Here is a 19,878-nt window from a genome sequence, read left to right as displayed (position 1 = left end):
TAAATTTGAGTAAACTGTCTCGAAAAGTACCCTAAGGACAGACAGAAGTTAGTATCAGGAGTTCATACCGAGTTCTGATCACGCAAAGTCTACCCCGTCAGAAGAAAAGAAAAAACCACAGAAACTTTTCTGTCATCTCAACAGAATTCTTGTGCGGTTTTTGTCTGAACTATCTGCTGTGATAATATAAATTTCTTTAGCAACATCAGTATTTCCTGATGTTACAACAGAAAAGTACTACATAACTGCAGACAACCGAAAAGTGCTGCAGAAAAGCTGCAGAACTAGAGGAAAGCAGCACAGAACTACAATAAATCTGGCGTTGCGATAGAACAGAAGAATATATTATCGTATACTTAAAACGGCTGTGTAGCTCCATTGGACTGGGCACGACCACTGAAAATGGCGCTTTTATAAGTTACAAATGACATAAAAGGTACAAAGGTGTCGCCACTATCGTCACTTTCGCAAGTGAGCTACGTGCCTCGACACACATATTTGGGCACGGCATTAAGAGACTACACTAAACAGTCACTGACTTCAAAATGATGGTTTTGGAGCCCTTCTCCATGTTAGACGTCAGGGTGTAAACTGACTGGCGGGAAAATATTGAAGCTTAAATTTCTCAGTAGTGATAGTGCCTTTAGTTACCCAATGAACGTCATATATGCAAAAATACCAATTGAATGGATTTTGTTTCGTAGAAGGCCTAAATGATAATGCTCTACATGGCCATTTAAATCCCAGGAAAAGCAAATATTTTACCCTTTTTATTTCCTGTTTATGTCAGGGGCAGTCATCACAAAGAGTCTGTGCAAGATTGCAGATGGTAGAAAAGCGGCAAATGATCACTCAAGTTGGAGAGGGGGAAACAAGTATAGATTAGAAACATAATACGACGGGCGAAAAGTGGCAAGGCTCGTGCAGCGGTGATTTAATTAGCAGGTAAAGATGTCCTTCTCTTATCGTTTTTACCTCATTATTTTCTCGAGCGTTTAGTGTTTGTCGCAAGTCATTTCAGGCGCATTTGGTTTCGATCCGTGAGATTCTATCTCCCTACTGCAGAAAAGCCGCCTGATTTTTTTTTTTTTTTTGTCTCGACTTAGCGCAAATTTCAAAGCAATATCCTCTTTCAGAATGGTGTGAAAAGCACCGCCTCACTATGAGACCGCTTCCTATAGGACCCAAACCAAGCTAACTTAAGCCAGACTCCAGAATTTGTCCGGAAATATGCGGCTCTTTTCATTCTATCAGTTATCATACGTCAAACGTAACAAGCATGAAAAACATTCTTTACACTGTTTGTCCCTGCGTACAAATTTTATTCGTTTATGTCTGTTCCATAAAATTTACTATCACTCATATTTTTAAGAAGGCAGCTCAATCTGGAACCCTCTTATTGCTCATCACGGGTTTACCACGGCCACAAGGTTGGATACATTCGTTGTAACGCATACCCATTTTTTTCACTCGTGTTTGCCACATACTATCGGTGACAAAAGTCTCTGGACCACAAATCTTGGGCGATAAGCACGATGCAAGCGAATTATCATCTTATTTCTCCAGCACGTATGGAAGAACTAAATCCAACTTTCACATCGACAAGAATGGTCAGAGACTGCTGGTCGATACGCGCTTTGGTTGCTGTTTGCGTGGTCCACATACTTGTCACCGATAGTATATGCCGCGACTGGAACCACCTCCAGCCCGATATCGCATAGCATGCGTTGATGATCTTATGCCTCTTTCAGAAAAGCTTTATCCGCTTTTATACTTGTTGACGACGCGACCTAAGATTTGCAGCGCCTGCTTTGTTTACGTTACTCATCCGAAGTCGTCATAATTTTTATCTTTTTTTTACTAATCCTGTTATGTTATAAAAAAAGAGGTGCTTAAATAGTTGGTTTCGTATTTTCCCTCTTTTCCCTTGTCTGTACCCTCATTGTTTTGCACTTGATAAGTAGCCGATTCGAATTGCGTTTTTTTTTTTAATTATCTTCCTTTTTTATTTCTAGGTGTTTGTCGCTAATATGCCGCGCCTTTGAATGCTTAGTTATATTTTAGACCAAAAATTTTGCAGTCTGGTTATTAATACTGGTTTTTCTAAATACTTCTGTATACAGCGTTGATATAGTCTTTGACAAAGCTGCCTCACAAATGTTCAGTTGTAGCAAATGTCGCCGCGTATTCATTTTCTTTGTCTGTAATACCATATCAAGTCCACTATCCACTGAAATGCTTCGGCGATTAAGGGTACTGTAAATAAAAATGATTAATTAATTAATTTATTAATTAATGTGTTACGAAACTAGAAAAAAAACGCTGACACAGAACAAACAAAACCTCACCGCTTTTTTCGTTTTGCCGGTTTTCCCAGACTTCCTGATCTTCGGAAGACGGGGCCTCGGTATGCACGTTCCTCGTAGCCTCTCTCGGAAGTACATGTACCCTGAGCAAATAGACGCATTAGGACACCAGCTACGCCACCAGAAAAAAATTCCTGTATATATCCTTTCGGAAACGCCTCTGTGAATATTCTTGCTTCCAACGCTCGGAGTACGAGGAGCTGAAACTCTCAGGTTTAATCCCTTTTCAATCTGCTGCCGTATATTATATCGCAGCGACACAAGTATTCCTGCACCATTGATATATCACGTTTTGGACCCGCTGGAACAAGGTTTGTACAAACGTGGTTATAGCATGAGACACTTTGTGCGTGTTCTTTTTCTCTCTCCTTATTACTGAGTGTTCACGTGACTTCCACTGGAAGACTGCCCTCTCCCCTCCGCGATTTAATTACAAACTACAGACCAGTGCATCGCAAATTCTTTTCCCGCAAGTACGAATGCCGATTTATTTACTCAAGTAGGTGAAATCGAAGAGCAATCGTCGTTATGTTTTGCAACTTCACATTTATTGAAAGCCAGATCTGCACTAGGAGAGAGAACAAAAAATAAAAAAGCAGGTGCTACAAAAAAGAAATTAGTTTTGAGGGAGGAAAGGTTGCAGTATACTTATCATTTTTCGGAGCACACATGAATGAGAAGGTGATATGTGGGGCAGCTTGGTGATTCACCTTTTTACCAAATTGACGCCCTCGCACGAACCGAACAGCTTGGGGACATAAACAGAGCGTCGTGTCCCCAGTGCACAATGTTTATGTAAGCACTAACTTGGCCTTAGTTAACATCTCAATGAGTTTGTGTGTGAGAAGAGAGGCGAAAGAAAAACTGAAACAAGGAATATCAAAAGGCGCCACGATAGAGGACTCCTAAATAATTTAGACCATCTGGTGTTCTTTTACGTGAACTGTTCAGAAGCAGAGACATGTCTGGAAGAGAGAGAGAATGAAGAAAACAATGCCAGGAAGGTTAACCTTTCGCACAGCCGTTTGGCTATTCTATGTGTGAGGCAGCGTGAACGATGCGAAAGAGAAGAATTGCAATTCGGTTCATCTCACAGCATGGAACCTGTCGATGTGCAAACAACATTGACAATGAGTCTACAGTGCGCAGTTAGGCGTGAGTCTCAGGTGTCTGCGGAATGCCTTGATGGGTTTCCTAGCATACGAAGGTACAGCGGTGCGTCTGTTTATGTGTTCTTCCTTCCTTCTGCAGTGATTTCCCGCTGAAATGAGCTGCTTCAATATAGCGCTCTGGCCGTTCATCTTTCCGTCCTTTGCCTCGAGGCGAGCACGCGTGCAGGATTTGTGTCTCATGCACGAGGGCAGCTTTCCAATAACAATAGGCATCATTCCTTGTGCTCACGAATTTCGGTAAGCATCCTCACCCTCCAGCGCCAGGCATTTCGAATCTCAAGAAAGAGTGGCAGAGGTCGTGCTTGTCGCCCCTGTAGCATGCGGTGCAGAGGTCGTAGTTGATGCAGAGTGCGCACTTCCAGCGCGTACCCACGATGCTACGCTGTTCGCAACCATCGCAGTTTATTCCGTTGAACTTGACGGCTGCATGCAGATCAACAACTGGTGATTAGTTTACTTTTTAAATTTTAAAATGGCACTGACTGGTATGAAACCGCAAGATTCAATATAGGCATGCTTAAGCAGCTTCAACAAGCGCTCTGAGCTTCAGTAGCATGTATATTTTCATTGTGAACTTGTTTTGTGCTGAAAGAATTGCATTACACAGGACACCCCGAAAATCCGCGCCTCAAAGTCGAAGCCACCATGTGCCATGCAGCTGCAATGACGTCACAAGCATGATTTAAAATACACGTAAAAGTTGGCGGCGTATACGTTGGGAGTTTATCTTTCTCCTAATTACCTCTTTGGTCTCCTTTCGCCATCTCAGAAGCGTCCGGCACTTCGACAAACAGGGCCGAGTTTACCCGAGGCAGGATCTTGTCCCTGAAATTGTGGATGAGTGTAAGCAACCATACAAGTTCACGAGTAATGTTTCAAATACAATTTTGCACCTTGAAAATAAAAACGCATGCTGCAAAGCAAAGCAATAGGCTAAACTGACACACAAAGGAAGACGCTTCTTCACCTAAGATAGTTAGAACACTTCTGCTTTGAATTATTTAATGGTGTCTTCGGCTGACGGCAAAATTTCTGTGTGGTTTTTGACGGTAAACCTGTTGTGACAGCAGAATTTTCTGTAGTAACATCAGAAATTTCTGTAGTTACAACAGAAAAGCGCTAAAGAACTACAGACAACAAAAATATACTACAGAAAAGCTACAGAACTACACAAAAGTACTACAGAACTACAGAAAAATCTGATGGTTACGACAGAACTACAGAATATTTTGTCGTATTTTTGACACAGTTCTGTACTTTTTTTCGACTGGGGGCCTGCATAGCCTCCGAGACTGTTATCTGTCTCGAAGACTATCCTACGTTCCTACAAATGGTGTGTAGAGCTAGCGCTAACTAGAGACGCCGACGCATGCTGCGAAATGTTGCGATTGTGTCGGTGTTGGTTTGTCAGACACCACAACAGTGCTCCACGAGTGCCGTCAGCCGAATACACCATAAGTTTTGTGGTTCATATAGCGCCACAACTGCTGACCAGCTCTCACCCTCTTTTCTTGGGAGCATCAAATCTCAGAAAGGCGTGGTCTAGGTCGTGCGCACCAGCCATGTAGCAAGTGGTGCATAAATCGTAGTTGCTACAGGAATCACACTTCCAGCGCGGGCCGGCTATGACGTCATGTTCGTCGCAGGAGTCGCAGGAGATGCCGTGAAACACGATAGCTGTAACATGTGAAGAATAGTATAAAATATCTCATTTAATTGTTTACAGTATATATATCTGCAGTCTATTCATAAACATATAGCCCAAGGGTTCGCTTCGAAGTCCTGCCATGCGGCTTGCCGACACCTGCGAGATTGGTGCCACCTGGTGCACCACCGCTTGAAGTTTGACCTTTAACCTTGAGCTTTATCCTTTGACGGCAGATACAGCATCACGTGTTCGCTCTTGTAGTTAACGGCATCCTCGACACCATTGCCTCGTCAATCTAACTGCTGCTAAATTTTGTCTGCTACCCGTGTCTAAACCTAAGCCTAGCCAAAACAAAACGACGTCTTTGCCTCGCCGAACTAGGGTTAGCAGGATTAAACTTCAGACCTTTTTATTTCTCCATAAAGACAGTACTTTAACTGTCAGTCGTGCGGTCCACTCTTTCGAAGCAGCGCGCGTGCGTGCGTGGTGCTTATATATATATATATATATATATATATATATATATATATATATATATATATATATATATATATATATATATATATATATATATATATATATATATATATATATATATATATATATACAGTTCAGGTGCCCACAGAGAAAGTGTAACAGATACTGCGCCTTTCCTTCCACGAAACCAAGAAAACAAACGCGGCCACAGCGAGCGCATGTGAGCACGCATAACATGTGGGAAAGAGGCTATAAGTGCGTGGTGCAACGCAACAGAGAACTCATCACAAAGACATCTTGCGCGTACAAAAATGATAAAAGGCAGCTTTCTTAAAAAGCATTTTTCATGACCTCGCAAGGATATTGGGCATTCTTAAAAAGGATAACGTTTTTCTCCCTATGCAGTCATTTTCATAATTTTTTTGTTGCTACAGTTGAGCGCCTTGCGTCTGCTAGGACCCTCCCGTTCGTATCGTGCGATGGTGCGTTAATTATACGTCTATCTTTATTCCAAATATTTGCAATAAACCAATATTCCTCAGGACAATAGCATTTTCTCCTATAAATAAAACAACAAAATGCTCCTTGCCTTTTTGCTTCTGAATCGAACGACCGTTAGACTAGCAGCCTCATCAAACACGACCACGTAAATCTAAGTGATATCTGTGTGTGGTATGTGTACGATCAGTTTGCAAGCCATGTGTATAAAGACGATTATTAAGCAGAAGATGATAAACACTCTTGTACTCACGAATGGACATTGGGGCACTTGGAATAATTCTCACATTCTAGTGTATATAAAGAATGGGGCGTCGGCGGCGTAGTCGTCACCATTGTGAGTGAAACATCAAGAGTATATCTTCGGCGGGTGTTCGTCGGTGACAAAGCCAGGCAATGATTGCTCACTGTGTTGTGCGACGTGACGAGATTATATATAGTGTGGACTAGTTGACAGGAGCCACCAAGTCGAGTAGCTCCTTTGATAGATGGAGAATGTCATGTGAATCGAACTCACCGAACCTTTGGATCGCGAGTCAGAAACGCTACTCCTAAGCTACACAGTTACTCCGTACGGCTTGGCTATAGCGAGGCTTAATATCTATGTTGGGTGATCTTTCACATAATATGATAGCTTACGATTGTTTGCTAATGAGTATTTTAAAATAATAGAGGTACCAATGAGGGAATTATTGATTAGGAGAGCCCCAAAGTCTGTGTACGCAAACGAAGACCCGTAACTAGAGTTTGCAAACGGCTGCCATCAAAGCTATCGCATCATAGCCTTAAAGGCGAAACTTAAGTGTCCCTCTAATTTTTTGCTTCTTACCGTTTTGTGCGCCCCCTCTGGAGTCCATCTTGAGTGCTCCGTGTCTTGGTGCAACCATTAACCTGAAATGTCGGATGGATGACAGGTGATGTTAATTTCCCTAAGTGAGGCATTACGTTTCTAGCTATCTGGCAAGCAAGCTAAAGTGAAATTGAATTTCCACCTTGCGATCATCATAAAACTTTGCGCAAAGTGGTTATTTGCATTTGTTGTTGAACGTTCAAGCCAAAAAAAAATTTTCTTTCCTTCTTGGCACTTGAATGAAGATGAGATATACGTAAAATAGTATAGCAGCCACGACAGACAAAAATAGACCAGCTCTCACCCTTCATCTCCTGGCCCGTCGAAGCGTGTGAAACAGTGGTCGAGACTGTGCGTGTTGGCCACGTAGCAAGAGGTGCACAGATCATAGTCAGAGCACTGCTGGCACTTCCAGCGTGCCCCTTCAATGCCCCGTTTGTCACAGCCGTCGCAGTTGATTGCGCGGAAAGTGACACCTGTCGGTCAAGGAACGTAAAACGGTCATGAATTGCTTCCAAATTGTAAACGCACAGGGACAGACACGCGCGTCGCAAACAATACGCTCGCTATTCGTCGCCGCACTAAATGAAATTATATTATACTATGTGTCACATAGCACGAGAAGAAGAAGAAGGAGAAGACGGAGAAGGAGAAAAGAAGGAGGAGAAGGAGACGAAGGAGACGAAGGAGGAGAAAATACTCTAATAACTGGTACAGGCGAACGACAACAGCGAGTTTCAAGGACAGAAGGTTCGTTCGAGCGTTGTGACGGCAGTGTGCCCCATAGTTCGACGTAGATACGATGCCATACCACTAGAAGTCTTCTCGACCCGATTGAGAATTGTCAACGACAAGAGACAAGGGGTGCTCATACTTGAAGTGATTCCCCTATGGCGTAAATAAAGCTGAAACCATACAGTAAACTAATATGTGCAAAAGCCATGTCTACTTTCAAGTCGAACCTAAGCGTAGCAATGCTGATTGCTCTTGCGTAACTGCAGGTTTAACCACAAGATAAACCACAGCTAATTTTTTCATGTTGCGCAGGCACGCTCTTAGTATTCGTTCAGTTCAATCACTGATTCGTTGTAAGGCAACTATTCCGCTAATTTTCGCGTTGGCTGTGCGTTCTTTCTTTGAGAAATGTGCTGGTAACATGAATTCGTTGCCGTTGTTAAATTAGCGGCAGCTCTTCCCAGTTGAAGATGTTACCATCTACATGTATCTAAAAGCCAGCAAGCAAAGTTTTCGCCTTATAGAAATTGTTTGAAATCGTCGCACGTTTTTTCTTTTTTCTCCTTTGTTCCCCTCCCACGTGTTGGGTAGCCTACTGGGCATCGCCTGGTTACCATCCCTGCATTTGTATTCTATTTTCTCTCTCTCTGCCAAGACTCCACACTCCGCCTCACAGGAAAAAGTGGTTCCTGCATCACTGGCTTCTTTTCTAAGTTGCGCGCCTGTTCTAAGCTACATGTCAGTGCCAGTGCTTTACCAGCGACAGGTGCCTTATGGCGTGTCATTCGGAATACCAACCAGCCATACGTCTGCTAAAAAATAGACATAATGTCTTGTACGAGATCCCTGGTGCTGAAAACGTATGCCCGATCAAAGTCTCTAACATCAGATGTGCTAAAAAACGCTAAAATGTAATTATTTACTCCTTTATTTCTAATTTGCTGGACTTTATTAAACACTCTAGATACGTACTGGGGGTACACAATCTGTTATTTAAGATCTTACCATAGTCCTGGATAGTTTCGACTGGTACCCTGCCCGAATGTATTCTCGGTGCCACCACTTCACTAGAAAAGCAAAAATAAAACACAAGCAGCATTCTTATAGTGACTTAAATTAATAAGCAACTCTTAAATATTGCCTGATAATGTTATAAAAATATTTAAGGGAATGGTTTGATCTTCGAACCATTCCCTTAAGAACATTAAAAAAATCATGATCAAAAACATTTCTCTTACTTTTGGCCTTCCATCGAGTTCGTAAGATTACTGCAAAACCCAATGGGGAACGTGCTTACTGCAGCGGCCACATTTGTTTTGTTGGTGCGTGTGATTATTTTTGCGTGTCTAGATGAGTCGCCGAATTCATAAAACGTCTCTACTTGTGCCCTTGTCAACGCATAGCGCTCTCTTTGCATGCTTTCGCCATACATCCCTCACTTGGAACACGGGGCACAACTGGATACTAAAAGATATAAAAAAAACAAAGGCTTGTGCACAGGCGCGGATAACAGGCGAAGATTCTATGTTGCACATACTACATCATCGCTGTTGCCACGTACGTGGATACTCAGTCCAATAGGTTAGCTTTTAGGCCATGTAGCAGCGCTCTTTGCTACCTCAGCTGTCTTAAACGTGCCAATTAAGAGTAAGAACTAAAGCTACTTCCCCGCAGCTTGGTTATTAAAGGGCCATGTCTTTCCAGGTCATCCGGTGATGCTTTCTACCAGCTCTTGCAATTAAAGTAAGAAATGCGCCACCCAAGTTAGTCTGACCCCAACAAAGTGATGTAAAAATACATTAAGTAAAATACATTAAGCAAGAAAAGTTTACCGTATAAAACTCATGTCTTGCAGTTCTACATAAAAAAGTGATGTGCAGCTAGAGATGGCGCCCTTCAGGTTCGCTCATTTGTTCAGACCGCTTCACAGAATAATGGATGAGCACTCACGCAGTGCTGCCATGCTCGTCCACTCTCAGGAACACGTGGTCCAGGTTATGTTCTCCACTCTCGTAGCATGTCGTACAGAGGTCATAATCAACACACAATGCGCACTTCCAACGTGTTCCGGATATGGAATGCTCCTCACAGGAATCGCAGTTGATTTCATAGAGATTGACGGCTGGAAAACAGGGATGGTAGTACCCAAACCTGCTATAAATCAATCAGCGTCTGTAATAACCACTTTTCCTTTATGCTTAACGTTCAGTCTTCACTTATGGCGCTGTAAGTTGCGGTTGTGAATTATGCAACGGATATATGTACTGTGTTGCGGCAATTCGGAGCAAACTAAACGAGTATTGTAAGGAGTATTGCCCCTATGTGCAGCGGAATGAGGTTGCAGCAGCCACTGCCATTGCAAGGCCGGTCTTTCCTTTCTGTTTTCGAATGCGAGCGGGGCAATGGGGGAAGGGAGGCACCTGGCGAGCGTGAGCTCAGAACACAGCGCGCTTTCGTGAGCTGAAAACGGCTAGAAATATTCGATTTTCATGTGGCTAGACCTCACTACACCGGTGGCGCCATCGCAGTTTCGGTGGTTGCATGCACGCAAGGTACTAGAATTTGAACTCAGCTACAACTGCACATGGGAATTGTGGGATTTAAAATAACACACGGGCTATGAGAAACCCTGTGGTCACGGAAGGGCTCGCGATTACAACTCAGATCGGCTGGGGCTCGTCAATGTACGCTAAAATCGCACAGCACACAGGCGTTTCGGTATTACGCATTCACGGAAATACGGAAGCCGTTAGGTGGAATTGAACCCGCAACCTTCGAAACAGAAGCCGAACGGAAAAGCCTGTCAAGCACCATGCTAGCCCCAGGTTTACATGGACAATGCAGGGATGATAAGCGCGATAATATGCTAGTAATGTAGTGCTAATATAGGGCTAAGGCCCTTCGGAACACGGCCGAAGGGCCTTTAAATTATAGTGTTGCATGACGCGAGACTAACATCTGATGAGCAGTGTTGATATTGACACAGGGCAACCTAAATAATTATTGGATTATTAGATAGTAAATGAGGTTTATGTACTTTCAGAGAGTATATTTTGCGCGAGGTTTTAGTGATGAAGACGTGAAGAGTTAGAGGAAAGAACGAATGGCGCACCCGCTCAGCAGAAAGGTTACTTATGAGTATCTTTAGGCCGATACCTGTTAAATGTCCGTTTACTGGATTTAGCTTGGTCTCAGTTCTTCTACTAATAGTAGCAGTGGTGAGTAGCCTGAGGGCGGTTGACGCGCATATGATCCGGAATTGTGTTCGCTTTGAAAAAGGTAAAGAAGAGATATGGTGGAATAAGGAACGCATTCTTAAAGCCAGGGATGATCAGTAAGAGGACATATACATCTGTCTCATTTTCCAGTGACTGCTATTGAAATTAGGTACACCAGGTTACGTAAAGTTTTAATAGTTGTTGTTGTTGTTGTTGTTGTTGTTGTTGTTGTTGTTGTTGTTGTTGTTGTTGTTGTTGTTGTTGTTGTTGTAGTAGTAGTAGTAGTAGTAGTAGTAGTAGTAGTAGTAGTAGTAGTAGTAGTAGTAGTAGTAGTAGTAGTAGTAGTAGTAGTAGTAGTAGTAGTAGTAGTAGTAGTAGTAGTAGTAGTAGTAGTAGTAGTAGTAGTAGTAGTAGTAGTAGTAGTAGTAGTAGTAGTAGTAGTAGTAGTAGTAGTAGTAGTAGTAGTAGTAGTAGTAGTAGTAGTAGTAGTAGTAGTAGTAGTAGTAGTAGTAGTAGTAGTAGTAGTAGTAGTAGTAGTAGTAGTAGTAGTAGTAGTAGTAGTAGTAGTAGTAGTAGTAGTAGTAGTAGTAGTAGTAGTAGTAGTAGTAGTAGTAGTAGTAGTAGTAGTAGTAGTAGTAGTAGTAGTAGTAGTAGTAGTAGTAGTAGTAGTAGTAGTAGTAGTAGTAGTAGTAGTAGTAGTAGTAGTAGTAGTAGTAGTAGTAGTAGTAGTAGTAGTAGTAGTAGTAGTAGTAGTAGTAGTAGTAGTAGTAGTAGTAGTAGTAGTAGTAGTAGTAGTAGTAGTAGTAGTAGTAGTAGTAGTAGTAGTAGTAGTAGTAGTAGTAGTAGTAGTAGTAGTAGTAGTAGTAGTAGTAGTAGTAGTAGTAGTAGTAGTAGTAGTAGTAGTAGTAGTAGTAGTAGTAGTAGTAGTAGTAGTAGTAGTAGTAGTAGTAGTAGTAGTAGTAGTAGTAGTAGTAGTAGTAGTAGTAGTAGTAGTAGTAGTAGTAGTAGTAGTAGTAGTAGTAGTAGTAGTAGTAGTAGTAGTAGTAGTAGTAGTAGTAGTAGTAGTAGTAGTAGTAGTAGTAGTAGTAGTAGTAGTAGTAGTAGTAGTAGTAGTAGTAGTAGTAGTAGTAGTAGTAGTAGTAGTAGTAGTAGTAGTAGTAGTAGTAGTAGTAGTAGTAGTAGTAGTAGTAGTAGTAGTAGTAGTAGTAGTAGTAGTAGTAGTAGTAGTAGTAGTAGTAGTAGTAGTAGTAGTAGTAGTAGTAGTAGTAGTAGTAGTAGTAGTAGTAGTAGTAGTAGTAGTAGTAGTAGTAGTAGTAGTAGTAGTAGTAGTAGTAGTAGTAGTAGTAGTAGTAGTAGTAGTAGTAGTAGTAGTAGTAGTAGTAGTAGTAGTAGTAGTAGTAGTAGTAGTAGTAGTAGTAGTAGTAGTAGTAGTAGTAGTAGTAGTAGTAGTAGTAGTAGTAGTAGTAGTAGTAGTAGTAGTAGTAGTAGTAGTAGTAGTAGTAGCAGCAGCAGCAGCAGCAGCAGCAGCAGCAGCAGCAGCAGTAGCAGTAGCAGTAGCAGTAGCAGTAGCAGTAGCAGTAGCAGTAGTAGCAGTAGCAGTAGCAGTAGCAGTAGTAGCAGTAGCAGTAGCAGCAGTAGCAGTAGTAGCAGCAGTAGCAGCAGCAGCAGCAGCAGCAGCAGCAGCAGCAGCAGCAGCAGCAGCAGCAGCAGCAGCAGCAGTAGTAGCAGCAGCAGCAGTAGTAGTAGTAGTAGCAGTAGTAGTAGTAGTAGTAGTAGCAGTAGTAGTAGTAGTAGCAGCAGTAGCAGCAGTAGCAGCAGCAGTAGCAGTAGCAGTAGCAGTAGCAGTAGCAGTAGCAGCAGCAGCAGCAGCAGCAGCAGCAGCAGCAGCAGCAGCAGCAGCATTAGTTGTTGTTGACTTGTAAAATGAGTGCTTTGTAGCTTTTAGAGTGTTTTACCCAACAGTTTAAAAAAAATCGTTGAAACGCCCGGAATAAAGAGAGTAGTCTGTCATATATGCAATTAGTGCGAAATGAAAATACCTCCATAAATATAGAGTTGGCGTATTTTTCATTCATATCTTTTTTTTTTTTTTTTCCAATTTCGCTAGAAAGTTCATTCTTTAGCTATTAAGGTGTGTTTAACTACTAAATATTGCCGACTGCCTGCTAGTTCAGTACCCTGTGGGTAGGCGAGTCACATTTTAACGCGGCAGCCGTAAAGGTCACGTTCTCCAGAAAAGCTGACGCTGGAGTTTTTAAGGGCAAATCACGAGCACTCTGGCAGGTGGTAATCGGCAGGTGGTAATCGGCAGGTGACATGGCCGTGCACTGACAGGTCAGCGGATTATGTGACTTCCAGACACCACATAACGTGGCCGAAATTCCAGTAGCTGCTAGTGTACATAGCTCCTGTCAGACGGACTTGAACCGAACCGTCCGGGTTTCATTTCTGCTCAGACACTGCCCATCAAGCAATGTTCGTACGGCTTGACGGCCTTGGTTGGTTTTTTAACTTTGCAGCTTACGACTCTTTGTTAATGAGTACGAGCGCCATATAGGCACGGAAATTCGTTGGAGCCACTTAGATGCCTCTTAAGTGCGGTGTGAGGCGAAAGCCCTTACGCGACTCTTTGAACTAATTTGCCGCCTTTTAACTAATTTTTATCTTTAGTTTTTTCTTTGTTTATATTTATTTTTGCGCTGTTTCAAATCCGGCTTTTTTTATTCATTATCTGAGATCTCAAACTGCCTCGACGTCTTTCCGCCGCACATGACGACGTCATCGAAGTGACCACATTTTTTCGGCCCAAATTATAGGTCATTCGATCATCTTAAGTATTAATTTCTCTTAATTACACGTTGCTAATCTAATTCGCTTTTAGGAGCCAATTTTGACGTTTTCTGCACTATTTCGGTGTTCAAGCTGTTTTCACGTCCCCTTAATATATCGACGTCCGTCGATATTTCGACGCAAATTTGACATTTGTGGATCTAATTAATTAATTAAGTAATAACACTACAATCATCAAACTTGGCTTCTAGGTTTATATTTTTCCTCCTCTATCTCACACAATCATTCGTTCTCTCCTATCTGTATTCGTTCAAGTGCTAGCAGGGGTGGACACCTCACTCGGACGCCCACACTCTGCGCACACCCGTGAGCCTAGAAAGACTTTCGCCTTAATTAGGGATCAGTGATTAAGCGAGTAGCAAAGTGTATTGACTCGAACAAGGGTCCACAATGTATAGGAGAGCCATTATCATTGTGGCATCATGCTCTTAAAGCGGAGCTTTGGTGTCCCCCAAATTTCTATCATTTGCGCATCGTATTTTAACACCTATTTCAATTTCAAGTAAATGCGTGTTGGCAACGAAATAGTACTCATTACGACGTTAGGCGTCAACCAAACTGGCTCCTCGCCTTCTTCCTCCTGATTTGAATGAATGGTACTTTAGCTGCCATGTTGGAGCGGACAGATAAACCCAAGTGCGCGACCTTAAGATGATCTAGATGTCCAAGATCTGCTAGTAAACCGTGTGTGATAAGAAGTGCCGTGCAGAAGCAACGTGTGATCACATGATAAACTTTCTGACAATAATGAAGAAATAGTGGAGAGAGTCAATAACCTTCGCAATACTCGTCTGTGTTTCATACCTTCTTGCACGTTAGCTCCGTCGTCTCTCTCAATTGTTCGTTGCCTCGGTGAAACCTTTATCCTGAAATGTAGTATAAGTGAAAGGTGAAGTCTATTTTCCTGTTTTTATTATCATGGTTCTTGCAGCATAACAAAAGAAGCTTAACTGGCGTTCAGTTTTTTCTTTAGAGTTGTTAAAGTGAGGTGCCCGAAAAGTGGCTAGGGCCATTTCACCTCACGCACTGCCGACCATGCTTATCAGAGTTCAGCGCTTCATTTTCTTTTAGCATTTATTTTGAAGATCGCTCACACGCTAGCATATCTATATTGATTGCCATAAATTAAGCGAGGAAACGTAAGACCTCGACCCCTAAATATTTGTACGGAGCAATCTGTAGACTAGAATAATAATGTCAACATGTCGGGAACAAATATAAAAGCTGGTCGTCATGCAAGTGTAGAAGTATGGGTGTAATTAAGTAGCATGCAAGAGCACACTTTCCAACGGTTAGAACCTGCTGTCGTGAGGTATATGTAAGATCGCACAATAGCCATGTGCGACAAAATAAACCAGCGCTCACCCTTCCTTTCCTGGCATGTCGAAGCGTGTGAAGCAGTGATCGAGATTGTGTGTGTTGGCCAAGTAGCACGCGGTGCACAAGTCGTAGTCGTAGCATTCTTCGCACTTCCAGCGTGCCCCGACAATGCCCCGTTTGTCACAGCCGTCGCAGTTGATTCCCCGGAATGTGACATCTGTCAGTCAGGTGACGCGGAACCGTTCATAAGTGCTTCGCTGAACGTCACGCGCTTTAAACTTGCAAATGCACAGAGACTGGAACACACATCTCAAACTATGCGCTGGCTATTCGTCGCTATGAGCTGCATACAACGAGCATAACTTGTATAAGACGCGCTCTTGGTCTTCGTTCAGTTCAATCACTGATTCGTTGTAAGCCGGGCACTGCGCTAATTTTCACGCTGGCTGTCGGTTGTTTCTTTAGGCAATGTTCTGGTAAGACGATTTCGTTTCTGTGATTAAATTAGTGGCAGCTCTTCCCAGTTGGAGATGTTCCCATCTACACTTATCGAAAGGCCAACAAGGTTTTTGCCTTAGCATATTGCTCAAAATCCTGGCGAGCCTCCACACTTCGCCTTTCAGCTACTGTCATTTTTTTTTTTTCACATTGGGCGCCTCTTCTGAGCTATATGCCGCTGCACAGTAGCCAGCCATGCAGCTGCTAAAAAATAAACTGAACGCCTTACACAGGGCCTTGGTACTGAAAAATTATACTTGATTACTGTCTCGAACGATACTAACAGTGTCGAACATAATCCTTCACCACCTTACATGGGCAGTCGCACGACGGGATAAGCTAATCGTGCAGCCATGGAATTCAGCTAAGAAAAAAACGCTAACAGATAATTAATTACTCCTTCATTTTTAATCTTCTGGACTTTAATTAATGCTCTGGATAAGTACGTTGAACAATCTATTATTTAATATCTTACCATTGTCCTGGATATTTCCGACTGGCATCCTGCCCGGATGTATTCTCGGTGCCACCACTTCACTAGAAAAGTAATAGTACAAAACAAATTAATATGCAACTCTGGAATATTGCCTGACATTGTTATGGAAATATTTAAGGGAAAGCTGCGGTGTTACTGTGGTTAACAAAATATTTCTCTTAAAATTGGGCCTTGTATTGAGTTGGTAGAATTACTGCAGAAAACTAATAGTGAATGTCTATGACGATAGAGAAAAAATCAGCAGCAAAAAAATATCAAGCCCAAGCCGTCCGAGCGAAGTGCTGCGGATTGTAAAGTTTCATTATTTTTATATTGGAGCCCCACAATATCCGAAAAAATTGTATTTGTAAACAACTTCCTTTTGAAAAATGCGTGTAAATATCAGGTATTTCTGGGTGTGATAAAGCTGAAAGGTTTCCCTTTCATAGAAAGCGGCGGTCCGCATGTTTCTCTGCGGTCCGCAAGTCAATAAAATACAAGATCCATTAAAATAAAATTAGCAAAATGTTGTACTATCGTGAGTGGTGGAGCGGGGCAAAGCAGCGATATGAAGCGTCCGCTTCAGAGGTCAGTTGTTGCGACCCCTTCTCACATTTCGTATAATAAAGTCAAAGCCGTTATTGTCTGATACTGTCGTCTGTTCGTTCGGCCACTCTATAGCTGCCAATCATCCTGACAGCCACGCCGGGCACGTTTCTCCTTGTCTAGCCTCATGCCAACGCGGTTGTCATGGAGACCAGGGCCGCTTTTACCTTTAAAGCTGTCAGTGAAGAACTTTATTTAGACAGTGGTAGAAGTGAAAGATAATGGTAGTGGTAGTTATCGATAGTGATGATGATAATGACAGAAATGGCTGTGACGTCATCAACCGCGACGTGATGTGATCATGACCGAATTAGACGCCATCATGACATCACATACGGTCATATTTAATAACCGAAACTCACGTCATCATGACGTCACATCCAGTCATGATGACATTCACACATATACGAAGCTAAACCCGCCTGGCGTCCGATCCAGGCATCCGTGTTGCGTCTTTCATTTGATGGTGGTGGTGAAAAAGTTTATTGCATATTTGGAGGTTTGACGCTGACGCGGAGCTTTAAGGGCCTCGGCCTTACAATACTGGGTTCTCGGTTCTTCGAACGCGGCACCAAACAGCATACAGAAGACGCAGTAGAGCAGGTATCGGCGGCGTTTAATAATAATAATAATAATTGGTTCACAAGAAAGAAAATACGTAGTAATTGTCAGACGTGTTTCTGTGGGCAACTGAACCCCGCCGTAAGGGAAAGGAGGCAGGTGGGAGTGAAAGTTGAAAAAGAGAAAGAGGAGCCCTAGTGGAAGTACTATTCTAGCCACTGTAGTGAAAGGCTACGGAGTAATTTCGACCACCTGGGGATCTTAACGATGTTCAGATGTGTCAGAGACACAATGCGCTGACATGTTGTTGTTGTTGTTATTGTGGCTGTAGGAAGAAGGAAAAGAAAGTGCACGGGCCTGCTACTGGCTCTGTAGCTGAGCCACCTCCGCTGTCTCGACCGTACCGTCCATCTGGCGGAAGAGGCCACAACAAGCCAAGGGCTACCTGCCAGCCTCTAATCCGCGGGCGCACGACTCCCCGTCTTCCCCGGCAGCGTATTTGGGTTTGCTTGGTACGGTGGCTCCGCAAGGGACAAAGCAACAGAAGAGACGAAGAAAACGGGCTGTTCCGACTAGCATCTACCGCCCCAGGAGCCGGGCAGCCTAGCGATTAGCGGCGCATGCTTTTTCAATGGGCGTCATGTTGGACGCGGCACTAACTTGAGAAAGCCTATACTACTACTACTCCTACTATTACTACTACTACTACTACTACTACTATTATTAATATTATTATTATTATTATTAGTAGTAGTAGTAGTAGTAGTAATAGTAGTAGTACTAGTAGTAGTAGTAGTAGTAGTAGTAGTAGTAGTATAGAGTAAGACTGGTTTCACTACGTTGGCACTGAATTGTCTGTAGGTAACGGCCAAAATAACTGGCTAAATATTATCTTCGCAGTTTTAATTAATAATGATAATAATAATAATAATTGGTTCACAGGAAGGGAAAGTCGCAGTATCTCTGGACACCTTCATCCCTTGGTGTCTACAGACACAAGGGAGGAAGAGAGAAAGAGGAACCGTAGCGCAGGGCTACGGTGTAGTTCAGGTGTCCACATACACAAGTGTGACAGATACTGCGCCTTTCCCTTCCTGTGAACCAATTATTATTATTATTATTGGTAATTAAAACTGTGAAGATAATATTTAGCCAGTTAATTCGGCCGTTAACTAGACAATTCAGTCCCAACTTCGTGAAACGAGCCTTCCTCTATACTACTACTATTACTAATGATAATATTATATTATTAATAATAATTCGCAGAGAAATATTACTGTGTATTACTATTATTATTATTTAGTAGTAGTAGTAGTATTATAGGCTCTCACAAGCTAGTACCGCGTCCAACGTGACGCCCATTGAAAAAGCATGCGCCGCTAATCGCTAGGCTGCTCGGCTCCTGGGGGCGGTAGATGCTAGTCGGAACAGCCCGTTTTCTTCGTATCTTCGGTTGCTTTGTCCCTTGCGGAGCCACCGTACCAAGCAAACCCAAATACGCTCCCCGGCACGCGTGCCGGGGGCGGGGAAGAGGACGCCCATTTCCGATGGAAATAAAAGTTGTGCAACCAACCAATTGTGCGGACAGAAGAGAAAATAGAGAAGAAAGGAAAAGAAGAGGGAGAGAGAGGCACGCGCCGCAACAACAGCCGTCGTCCACCACCGAAGCAGTGGCGGGTGCAATGACGGCCTACAACAGATAAAATCCCGTGGCAGGCTAACCCCCGCCGCAAGCGGTGGTGACCTACCTGTCCCAGCCCCATCAGGGCCTTCGCGCTGACAATGCACAGCACACGGACGCCTCTTTGTTCCGTCTCCGTCAAAACGCCCAGCGGTGTTCCAAATTGGTTTGCAGGAATGAAAAAGGCGCAGCATATGTTACAATTCTCCGCGGACACCTAAACAGATCCATAAGAAAAAGGAGAAAGGTGGGAGCGAAAAAAGAGAGAAAGAGGTGACGGTAGTGGAGGGCTAAGGACCCCCGCGCAATAGAGGCTTTCGCCTCATCGCAGTTTAGTGGTCCAAAGTGCCCACTAGAATTTTTTTCTTCGCGCCGATCAGTGTGAAGTATATCATTGCGTAAAGAATCGATCAGAAAGTAGAACAAAAGAATTGACTGTGGTTCAGCTTCGGTTAAACCTACATAGTGCGAAGCAATAGCTGAAGGATCGGTACACATGGAATCGATGGAAGTTGCCTCCCTTCTTATTCGGTTATTTTTGCTGCTGTCGGTGCTGACGCAGAAGGGACCTATAAGCTGATTTAGCTTGCTATAGAGAAGTATGCTCCTGAAGCTATAGACTACTAGTCATACAATTACCTTTAGCTGTCTATAGAAATGTGAATGTCTCTAAAGCTACAAACTACAAGCCATATATGCTGCTTAGCTGGCTATATGGAAGTGTATGCTTTTAAAGCTATACACCATTGGTCATATAGTTATCTTTAGCTGTCTATAGAAATTTAAATGGCTCTAACGCTACAGACTGATAGCCATATAAGCTCCTTTAGCTGGCTATAGAAAAGTGTATGCACCAAAAGCTATAGACTAGTAGGCATACAGTTATCTTTAGCCGTCTATAGAAATGTCAATGCCTCTAAAGC

General features: G+C 42.9%; 2 protein-coding genes across 2 annotated transcripts in view; one reads left to right on the top strand and one right to left on the bottom strand.

The window, feature by feature from the left end:
* LOC146196786 (uncharacterized) overlaps positions 1-19,878 on the top strand; it is a 168,731-nt gene that overhangs the window by 21,453 nt on the left and 127,400 nt on the right. The window lies entirely within an intron of this gene.
* LOC146196789 (uncharacterized) overlaps positions 1-19,878 on the bottom strand; it is a 43,783-nt gene that overhangs the window by 370 nt on the left and 23,535 nt on the right. The window contains exons 8-18 of the mRNA XM_084597075.1: positions 16,108-16,169; positions 15,180-15,351; positions 14,619-14,680; positions 9,697-9,868; positions 8,752-8,813; positions 7,316-7,487; positions 6,991-7,052; positions 5,041-5,215; positions 4,281-4,363; positions 3,790-3,961; positions 2,349-2,449 (exon numbers count right to left, since the gene is read on the bottom strand). Of these exons, the coding sequence (XP_084453201.1) occupies positions 2,349-2,449; positions 3,790-3,961; positions 4,281-4,363; positions 5,041-5,215; positions 6,991-7,052; positions 7,316-7,487; positions 8,752-8,813; positions 9,697-9,868; positions 14,619-14,680; positions 15,180-15,351; positions 16,108-16,169 (1,295 nt within the window). The remainder of the gene's footprint in view (positions 1-2,348; positions 2,450-3,789; positions 3,962-4,280; positions 4,364-5,040; positions 5,216-6,990; positions 7,053-7,315; positions 7,488-8,751; positions 8,814-9,696; positions 9,869-14,618; positions 14,681-15,179; positions 15,352-16,107; positions 16,170-19,878) is intronic.

The sequence above is a fragment of the Amblyomma maculatum genome, chromosome 3 (genome assembly GCF_055883805.1).
Source record: "Amblyomma maculatum isolate TAMU_Amacu chromosome 3, ASM5588380v1, whole genome shotgun sequence".
NCBI lineage: Eukaryota > Metazoa > Arthropoda > Arachnida > Ixodida > Ixodidae > Amblyomma > Amblyomma maculatum.
The sequence above is the reverse complement of the archived record's forward strand: the minus strand, read 5'-3'. Positions and strand labels throughout refer to the sequence as shown.